The 10,921-nt window shown below is 37.3% G+C and overlaps 1 protein-coding gene across 1 annotated transcript; it reads right to left on the bottom strand.

The window, feature by feature from the left end:
* Nucleotides 1-8,561: 8,561 nt before the first annotated feature.
* On the bottom strand, nucleotides 8,562-10,143 carry LOC145103130 (geranylgeranyl diphosphate reductase, chloroplastic-like). Its single transcript, XM_079040672.1, has one exon. The coding sequence runs from the start codon at nucleotides 10,101-10,103 to the stop codon at nucleotides 8,733-8,735; it is 1,371 nt and encodes a 456-aa protein (XP_078896798.1). The 5' UTR covers nucleotides 10,104-10,143; the 3' UTR covers nucleotides 8,562-8,732.
* Nucleotides 10,144-10,921: the final 778 nt, after the last annotated feature.

The following is a 10,921-nucleotide window of genomic DNA, read 5'->3' on the forward strand; positions in this document are numbered from 1 at the left end:
AACCTTGCTTTGTTACGAACAACCGCACCGGATTCATCAAGCTTGTTCTTGTATACCCATCTTGTTCCAACAATAGTGTGGCCTTTAGACTTTGGAAAGAGTTTCCATACTTTGTTTCCTTCAAATTCAGCTACCTCTTCTTGCACGGCAGAGATCCAGTCAAGCTCTAGGAGAGTTTCCTGGATGGATCAAGGCTCAACTACAGACATAAATGTTGCATAGTGGCAGTGGTCTGTAACATCGTGAGAAGATCGAGTCTGTACGCCACCAGATGGGTTTCCAATGATTTGACACAGAGAGTGTTCTTTTGTCCAGATTTGTAGATTGTGATGATCAGCAACTGCGGTTGAAGGGATGTCAACAATGTCAGAGGATTCTTCGGTGGGAGAGGGTAGTTCTCTGTCGAATTGTGAGCAGCCGACATAAGATTCTTGGACTTGGACTAAAGAAGTAGGATCGGAATGAGGTTCCCCCTATATTACGGATGGGAGTTCCTCATGAACAGAAGATGGTTCCCCCTGGAATAGAGCATACGTGATAACCCTCAGATCGGTTCTTGTGTCAATATTTTCTTCTTCATCCGAGTCATAGGAAACATTTGATGGATCAGAGCATTTGCGGATGGAAATAGGAGTTGCATCTTCAAGCACTGGAACCTCGATGGTTTTCGTAAGAAACGGAGTATTGCTTTCCCCCTCAACCGGCAAGGTGGAAGTTCCATGAGACAAGTCATCAGAGATGTAAGGTCCAGATACTTCTGTGTGTTATTGTTGGGCTTCCGGGGACTCAAGAATTTCAGACAGTTGAGTAGTCTCTACGGGATCAAAGAGGTCGTCATAATTGATTTCAACGATGTTGAGAGGACTCGAAGAGGCTGGAATATCACTTTCCAAGATCGATTTTCTTTCATTCGAAGGAAATGTGTTGCGGACGTAACCGTTATCGAATTTGACATCGAAACTTTCAACTATTAGTCGTGTGTGTCTGATTAGGACTCGGTATGCCACCTTGTTTGTTGAGTACCCAAGGAATATGCCTTCATCTGACTTCGGTGTAAATTTGTTAAGATGGTCCTTGTTGTTGACCACAAAACATCTACACCTGAATATGTGGAAGAATCAGACATTCGGTTTTCGATTGTTAAGGCCTTCATAAGGTGTTTTGTTGAGACGCTTGCATATAGTGCTTCGGTTTTGGACAAAGCATGATGTTGCCACTGCTTCGGCCAGAAAGTATAGAGGAAGGTTCGCAAAGTTTAACATAGATCTGGCTACTTCTACCAGAGTACGGTTCCTTCGCTCTACTACTCCATTTTGTTGTGGTGTGTAGGGAGCAAAGAAGTTGTGACTAATACCTTTGGAAACTAAGAAATTATCCGAGAGATGGTTAGTGAAATCGGTTCCATTGTCACTTCATATTCTGCAAACTGGTAGCTTGATTTGGAGTTCAATTTCTTTAATGAAGTTTATAAGATCCTTCGGTGTTTCGGACTTGAGTCTCAAAAAGAAGACCCATGTGAAACAAGTGAAGTCATCAACTATAACCACTATGGACTTCTTGTGATGGAGACTGGCTATGGTATATGGACCGTAGAGATCAATGTGCATCAACTCTAGAGGTTCAAAAATTGATGAATCAATAACCAGAGGGTGACTTCCCTTTGATTGTTTTCCACACTCACAAGCATGGCAGAGTGTTTCATTGCTGTACTTGAGGATTAGGAGACCTCAGACGAGTTCTTCAGTGACAAGATTGTTGATATACCAAAAGATTAGATGAGCTAGCTTGTGATGCCACAACCAGCTATCTTTGGATACAACTTTGGACAGAAAGCATAATTGCGGTTTCCCAATGATCAATGAGACGTCCAAAGGGTACATGGTCCCTTCAAATTTAGATTTGATCAAGAAGGTGATCCTATCGCTTGTCATGATATAGTAGAATTTATTATCAAACTCAACTCGATGTCCTGATTTGCATAGTTGGCCTACACTTATGAGATTATGCTTAAGGCATTCTACATAAGAAACCTTTTGTATTGAGAAGTTCCCGGTTGTTAGAACACCATAACCTCAGGTGATACCATTTGAGTTGTTACCAAATGTTACATGTCCTCCATTGCTGATTGGCCTGAAATCTCGAAGGTACTCTAATATTCTTGCCATGTGCAAGGAGCAAGCACTATTGATCAGCCACTCCTCTTCTTGTTCCTCCTTGCACAAGGCCTGAAAATTACACGGTTAGTTTGGGCATCCAAACAAGTTTGGAGCCCGGGGTTACAAAAGAATTTTTCTTAGATGCATGAAAGGAGATGGTGGGGACAGGTTGCGTATCAACTTTCAAACCTACACCTGGATGTTTTGAGGTCTTTTGAGTATTACGAGTTTTCTGAACGTCACGAGGTTTAGGATGAGTAAGAGGTTTTGGAGGATTACAAGGTCGAACTGATTTGGTCGTTTATGATAATAAAATCTAAAGGTGAGATTTTTCTCATTTACCCAGACACTACACCTGGTCAGTGGTCCGGAGGGTGAGGTGTAAGGCTTGTGACCAGTCTGAGATTTAAAAAAGTTTCCCTTGGGTTTTGAAAAAGTTTGGGCAGTGGAATCCCTCCTAGATTTAGATCTTTTGTCTGCTTTTGATTTCCTCCTAGGTTTTGTTTGTTTGTCAAATTGACGTGACTTTTGAAGTGTTGAAGTTAGCAAAATTCCTTTCCACATTGGGTCATCTGAGGAGTATTTTTGAAAATGATATCTATCAAAAAATTTGACACCTTTTGGAATTTGTCAGAGGACTTTGAAAAAGTTTTTGAAATCTGATCATGTTTTTCAAGACCCTTTTATTTGGAGATTTTGGTTTTGTTTTTTGAAAAACTTTCTTTCTTTTTCCCATGAGTTTTGAGCTCTTTAAAAGCTTGTTTTGCCTGTGATTTTGGAGAACCACAGTCAGTGAGGTTTAGCCGCGGTTTTCTTGAAAATTTGGACTCTTTTCGAAAATGAGGACTTCAGTTATTTGAACTGGAAGAAACAGGACTTTAAGAACATTGACCAAATTCAAAATTATCGATGGGCAATTCATGAAGAATTGGCTAAAAGGTCTCAATACTCTTGACTTCGGTCTGTGGTATATTAGATTGAACTACCGCAAAGTAAGTAAGAGTTGATTCATTATTAGGACACTTTATGGATGGCAATTTTGGTTCGACACTGTAGTTATATGAACTGCAGTCTGAGGACAAATTTGGACAATGCATAGGAACTTCGGGTCCTTCCACAAGAATTTCTTCATCAACAACTGATGAAGCCTGAGAGTTGGGATAAATTGTGCCAATAATTGGGATTTGATCACATGAGTGATCTGAGGTTTTCGGAAGAATTTCCTCGATGACACAATTATTACTCAGGTTGTGAAGTCTACTGAAGTGAGCTCTTATATCTTCGGTAAAGTCTTGTCATTACTAGGAAAGTGAAACTCTCAGTCAGGAGGGACATAAAGACGATCTTTGTTAAATCAGGGTGATGAGTCTTTTGAGGTGCAGTACCCATTGGACCAACCCCAATTGTACGTGTTCTCAACGGTTCCATTATTTACAAGATTTTCAATGGCCTCACATTCATTAAAAAAAATTTCAATTAAAAGATTCAAACGTACAATTTATTTTTGTGCTAAATCCCTCTGATATAATGTTATGCCTAACTGGGTTTCACATAACATTTTTGCATCTTTCTCTAATCCTAAGTCTCTTTCAAGCATGGCCACTTTGAGCCTTTTGTCTTCTAAACATCCTCTAACATGGAAAATTTCCTGGGAAGCTATTTTCTTCTAATCTATGGCCTTGTTATAGTCTGAAAGGACGGCAACACATGTGTCATTAAGGTTGTCAAGGAATGGTTGACAATCATGCATGCTATAATTAAGAGTTTGGATCATAAGTTTTACATGTTCGACTATGCTCAGAGTTCCGTCCTTGGCCATATATCTGTAGTTCTTTTCAAGCTTCGTCGACCCATCTTTAACCGTAGTGACCAACATACAAATATTTCCCTTGCTTTTGATGTTGAAGTCTTGATCCTCATCACCTGAAGACCATACTTGATGATCTCTTTTCACCTGGGCCACACATGCCCTTCCTTTTTATTTATCATCCATCTCCTGTGCCATTCGGAGATTAAAGGCTTTGTCATTGATTACATTTGCCTTACAGTCCTTGGCAAAATGATTCTCTTTGTTTCACTTATGACAAATGACAACATCTTCTTTAACTTCGGTCAAGGGAACGGAGTCAGTTGGTTTAGCAGGTTGCGGTATCTCTTTAGCTTGATGAGAATTTATAGGTTGCAGAGATTGGTGAGGGTGTTTGGGATATCGAGGGTGATTGTTTTGAGGGTTGAAGTTTCGGTTAAAGGGAGGTTTAGTGAACTGTTGATTTTTGCCAAAGGAAGTTGGAGGTAAATGATTGAACTGCTCACTAACAAGAGCAATAGGATACTATAATTCTTCTTCATCATCATACTCTGAGTCAGCTTCATATGATTGCGGTGAGTTTTCATAGGAGAGAGAGTAAGGTTGAGAAGTTAAGTTTTGTGGAGATTGTGCCATGAGAGCGAGTGGTCCTCCGAAGTCAGCATAATCTTTGAGCACGGTTGATTCTTGTGCTTGGAGTTCCCTGTATAGTTTGAAAAGAGAGAGTGAATGAATCTTCCTGTCACCTTGGACTATCATCTTTGCGGTAGTCCAGTGTTTCCCTAAACCATTGAGAAATTGGAGATTGGTTTCATGGTTGCTGTAGACAGTGCCAGCATTTGACAACTTGGTGACAATGAGGTTGAATCTTTTGAAAGAATCCTCAAGGCCTTCTCCCGCATGAGCTTTGAAATTATTGAATTCGTTGAGTGTGGTAGTGAGCTTCTTATCTTGTTCCTGCTCAGAACCTTCGTAAAGGTTCTTGAGGACATCCCATATCTCTTTTGCGCATTTGCAATTGATGATAATATCAAAGTTGTCAGGAGCAACTCCGCAGGATATTTCATAAAAGGCAATTGCATCATTTTCCATTTTGTCGAGATAATCCTTTGTGGGACAATTCAGGCCAGCTTGACCTCCTCCAAGTCTGGCTTGGGCACCGTCGGCTTAAACTAGAGTAAGAATAGGGACATGAGGTCCTTTTTCTACAGATCTCCACACATCTCGTCCAAGTCTTCTTAGATATCTCTCCATCCTTTGGGACCAATGATGATACTCATTTGCCACCAATATTGGAGCTCTATTCAAACCTCCAACACTATTGAAAACATTGAGTGACAACGCCTGTGCCATATTTACTTGTTTTTTTGAAAAGATTTTGTTTTTTTTTGAAAGAAATGAGCTTTAGTGGTATAGAAGGCTTTTTAAAATAAGAGTTTTTGTTCAAAAAACAACCACTTTGGCTCTAATGCCAATTATTGATAGAAAAACTTGAGTAACACACTTGAACAAACGTTAGTATAAGTAATATTGTGGAATAAAGTTTAACTTAAAGGATCATAAAGCTCAATAATATTAAGTTAGAGTTAGATAGTTAGATAGTTAGGTGCGGAAATATAAGGAAATATAAATGACAACAAGTATTATATCAAGTAAACACTTAAGCTGATTCCTAACAAGGATTGCAATCAAACCAAGTTAATAAGTGTGATTAGCTCAAAGTGATTAAGTCAAGAGTGACTTGCTCCGAAGGAGAGATTACGATCTTAATATAAGAGTTTGAGTTCAGTAAGATCTTTGAGTGTAAAGAGAAAAATATATGATATGAGATTCAAGAGAGATGTGTTTTGATATAGAAGCGGAACCCTCTATTTATAGAGGTCCGAGAACAATACATGGTCTGACCAAAGACTAACAAAATAGGTGACCATGCAAGGTACACTGGACATTACAATGTAAAGAAATAAGATAGAACTAAGTGTTCATTCCAGTTGTGGTAGGCTGCAGATGACATCAGTTCAAGTTGCGGTAGCTGAATCCGGAATGGTGAGGAGGACTTCGGATGTAAGGTTCAAGAGGGTCACTTCTTGATTCAACAATTTTCATTGGCTTTATTTTTATTCAACGCCTCATCATCTAAAACTTACATTTTCAGCTACAAAATATTAACACAAATTTACAAATTTGTTAACAAATTGTATCATAAATGTAGGGTGTCACTAACCTTTTCACTAAAATTTGTTTGGAATTCTGCAGGATCATCAAAAGCGATGTTATTCCATATGCTTTCATTATCCACTTCTTCTACAAATACCTTAGTAGGTTGTCGGTTCATAAACACCTGTTCCTCGAGTGCATGTAGCCGTTTCACCATATCCTCTAAGCTTGGTTTCCCACTATGTCCACCTCTACCGTGAGAGCGACCACTATAAGATATACTAGACGAAGATTCGTCTTATCTCCTAAAATGGTCTCGTACTGGGGATGGAACTGAATTCCGTTCACCATATACATACTCTTGAAATGACATATAATAAGAAGACACCGTCTCATCATCACTCGGTGACATGCTATGTCTTGGTTGTTGTCCCTCCTAAAACAATTTAACATATTAAAATTGTATATAAAGGTGAAATCATGAATTGTTTATAATTAACATAATATTTAAAAACCTTTGTCATGTCAAAAATTATTGTTCACATCAACCCATTTTAATTTTTTGGTACCACTCCATCATTTGATCTGAGGCGTGTCTCTGTTTTTTCATAATGCACATTCACCTACACGAACAACTGGCAACATCTCATATAGTCATATCTACAACTTTCATAATTATAGTAACAAAAATTAAAATAACTAACATAGCAATAACATCTTACAAATAATAATAAATTTGTATACCCTAAATGGCACCGTAAATCCTGAAAACGGAGTATTTAAAAGTTTGGCGGCGCTCCGGCAGTGAAAAATATCTATTTATCTTTTTCCACGTATCCTCAAGGTCATCATAGATAAACTTCCACAGATAGCTACCCTACAAAAACTGCCAAAAAAATTTAATTATAATATACATTAACATTAATAACATGTAACTTTCAAACAAGACAAAAAAATACATCTTCCACACATCTAAATTCTCGCAAAAAAAAAACAGTCTTGCGGGACCCGGTCATTTATTGCTTTTCCCAAAAATTCTTCACACAAAATGTATATAAGACACACTCTAACTGCATCATCTTCAGTAGCTTCTAAGAAGGGATAATTTAAAATAAAAATTTTCAAAGTCACAGATTTTCACTAAACTATTTGTATGGTTCAGAACTTGACGTTCCCGTAATAAATATCTTTTTTTACTACTAACATTTTTTTTCTGAAACTTTTTTCCCAATCATTTTGAGATACACACCAAAACTAAACCCGATTATCAAACAAAACTATTGCGGGCCATAAACCATTTCCCTACCCTCCCAATCTAAAATATAACTGTTTATGTCATCTGGAGAGAGTACAACGTTTAACCGTAGCAGATGAAGAAACATTTTATGGAACATCATGTCCCCTTGTAATTGAGGGACGTATAACAAGTAACCAAACACGAAATGTCTAAAACTTTCACATCGTGCACCATGCAACACCTCCAAGACTTCCTAAATGTTTCACCCCGATCATTTTAGGTTGACAACAGCTTTAACATTTAAATTTTTATAATCTTGCTGAAAAACAACAACGTATTAGAAAACTAAACAACTATTTTCTTTAAAAATATACGGAAATTACATGGAATAAATAAACCAATATTCAAATTACAAGCATAACAAATATACAAAGTATATTATAAACAATATTATAACCATTTTTTCATACTAACGACACAAGTAAACAAACACTAATTTAAAAAATTAAAATGCATGTAGACTAAAATATTACAAATGTAATACCACATCAATCAAAAAGAATCATTATGTTTTTAAAAAAAAAACTCATTTTACTAAACTTCTTAACAAAAAATTTCCAAATATACAACAACCTAATGCACTCTTTACGTATTGTATTCTTGTACATTCATACAACCATTAACCAAATAGCATCAAAACTTCAAGAATACTAATAAATACTACTATACCCATCAAATACAACACAATTACCCAATGATACACAGTATAGTTAGTTTTTTTTTTTCAAAAACTAATAAAATAAATCCTAAATAAACAAAACCTATTAAAACACAAAATGAGTTAAGATCTTACCATATTTTTGGAATTGTTGAAGAAATCGTCTATAATGGCTATAAGAAAATCTGAGAGAGAGAGAGAGAGAGAGAGAGAGAGAGAGAGAGAGAGAGAGAGAGAGAGAGAGAGAGAGAGAGAGAGAGAGAGAGAGAGAGAGAGAGAGAGAGAGAGAGAGAGAATGAAGAAAAAAACTTGTTTATACTAGCCATTCCGAAATAGCAGATGGACTAATCCATTTGCGAAATCACAGATAAGCTTAATCAATTACGATTTTCAAGGTTTTTTTTTTCATAATGAAATTAATGTATTTGGCTATTTTTGCACATCTAATTATCTATTAGGATTTATGTTCGAAAATAAAACGCTTTCTCTTCATGAAAATATAAATTTTTATTTAACAAACATTTTTAAAATTTAAACTATAATTTACTAAGTACCTACAATATAAAAAATTAGTACAGACCTACACTAAAATTACAATTAATTACCAATTTACCATAGGTTTAAAATAATCATATCTTAGCCTCCTCTTTGCTTCGCTTAATTATTAGCCCTTACCAGGCTCCCAATTGAACTCACGGCGAGCTTCAACCGCTCCAAAGGATTCACAGTGGCCACCGTCTTGTACAAATAGCTCTCCAATATCATCTTCTGCGCATATTCATGTCGAAACAACTCCACTACAGCCTCCTTCCCCATATTCGACCTATAAAACACCTTATCCACCATATCCATCTTCTTAAACGTCGGCCCAAATATTGTGTCCCATTTCTCCAGATAACTCCTCAAATCTCCCTCGTCCACCATCTTCCTCCCGTTCTCCGATCCCTCCACTATCGCCTCCGCACACATCCGCCCGCTTTTTGCTGCAAAATATATCCCTTCACCGGAGCCTTTCATAACATACCCGGCGGCGTCTCCTACCAACGCTACTCTCTCCACCACTCTCCTCGGTCGAGGGTGTTGAGGCATGGGGTGAGCTTCCACCCGTATGATCTTTCCTCCTTGAATCTTTTCACCCACACGGAGGCGCGTGGCGAGCTGGAGTTTTTCAATGTCGGGTTTATGTCTCAAGGTTCCTGTTCCGACGTCCACGTGGTCTGATTTCGGATACACCCATCCGTAGAAGTCAGGTGATATGTCACTTCCGACGTACATCTCGGCGAGATTCAAATAATACTTCATTTTGTTGTCTGGGATTTTGATGCGTTCTTGGATAGCTATAAGGTACTCATAATCTCCGGCGTCAATCGATTTTGCGACACGGGAATTTGCTCCGTCGGCACCAATTACTGCATCAACTTCGATACTCGTCCTTTCTCCGGGGGTTTTTCCGTTGTAGGTGTTGTAATGGAGGACGTATGGTGCGTTTTTCTCTTGGGGTTTATCCATTTTGACGAAAAGTCCGTTGATAATGGTGGCGCCGGAGGCTACAGCGCGATCACGGAGGTAGGCGTCGAGGACTTCCCGACGGACCATTCCGATGTACTCATGGGGTTTAAGTGTTTTGCCGATGGTGACGGAGACATTTGACGGGGAGATGATCTTCAGATTTGTGACACGGCGGTCAATTATATCCATCGGCAAGTCAAATTCTTCGACCATGCAAAGTGGGATGGATCCACCGCAGGGTTTGGCATTGTCCAGTTTGCGCTCGATTAGAAAAGTCTCTATTCCGCCTTTGGCTAGAGTTTCGGCAGCTGCGCCACCGGCAGGACCACCGCCGACCACTGCAACACGAAGATTTCGTCCAGTGATTGTGGGACTGGACATGGCGGCGACAACGTTAAGACGGCGGTAGTGGAGTTGGCTTGGTACAAGGCATTTAGATGGAGTGGTGATCGAGTGGTGGTGGTGTTTTTCCATTGATGATTGGTGGAGTCCGATGAAAGAGAATGTAATTGAGGCCATTGTGGATGTCTTAAGAGAAGTAAACTTTAGAGCGGGGTTTTCTGATGTGCAAGATCCATGGATTCATTCGTTTAAATAGAGACGTTTTCTGATTTTTTTTAATTTTAATTTTAATTTTATTTTAAAATGTCTAATTGAATTTAGAGTAAATTACATAATTTATTTATATTGTGTTGGTTCATATATATATATATATATATATATATATATATATATATATATATATATATATATATATATATATATATATATATATATATATATATATATATATATATAGGGTTAGGTTCAATGGAAAATGAACAATTAAGGCAACATATGTTGGAACCATGATCAAATGACACGTGTCCATTTTTTTATTCATAAACAATGTATTATGGAAGTTATTTATGTAGTTATTCCAAAGTGATGTGTTGTCATGCTTTAATTGGTTCTAACATGTATTGCCCTAATTGTTTATTTTCCATATAACCTTTCCCTATATATATATATATATATATATATATATATATATATATATATATATATATATATATATATATATATATATATATATATATATATATATATATTAAAGAAATAAATCTTAGGAATAGTAATTTTGCGGTTTTTTGGCAACTTTGGTTCTCATTATTTGGTCATTTTGACACTTTTGGTTTTTCCAATCAATAATTTTATATTTTCTAGGAACCTTTTAATATTTAAAGTTTGGTCACTAAACTTTAATGATTTGACAACTTTAATCTCTTTTTGAAAAAATTACTAATTCCTACCCCATTAATTCTTTAGCCATTTTGACACTTCTGGTCCTTGCAGTC

This window comes from Lactuca serriola, chromosome 4, assembly GCF_051521515.1.
Source record: "Lactuca serriola cultivar US96UC23 chromosome 4, Lser_US96UC23_V15, whole genome shotgun sequence".
NCBI classification, from domain to species: domain Eukaryota; kingdom Viridiplantae; phylum Streptophyta; class Magnoliopsida; order Asterales; family Asteraceae; genus Lactuca; species Lactuca serriola.

What these genes read in the sequence shown, in the direction of transcription:
- LOC145103130 (XM_079040672.1), bottom strand. Translation starts at nt 10,103, where the DNA reads ATGGCCTCAATTACATTCTCTTTCATCGGACTCCACCAATCATCAATG.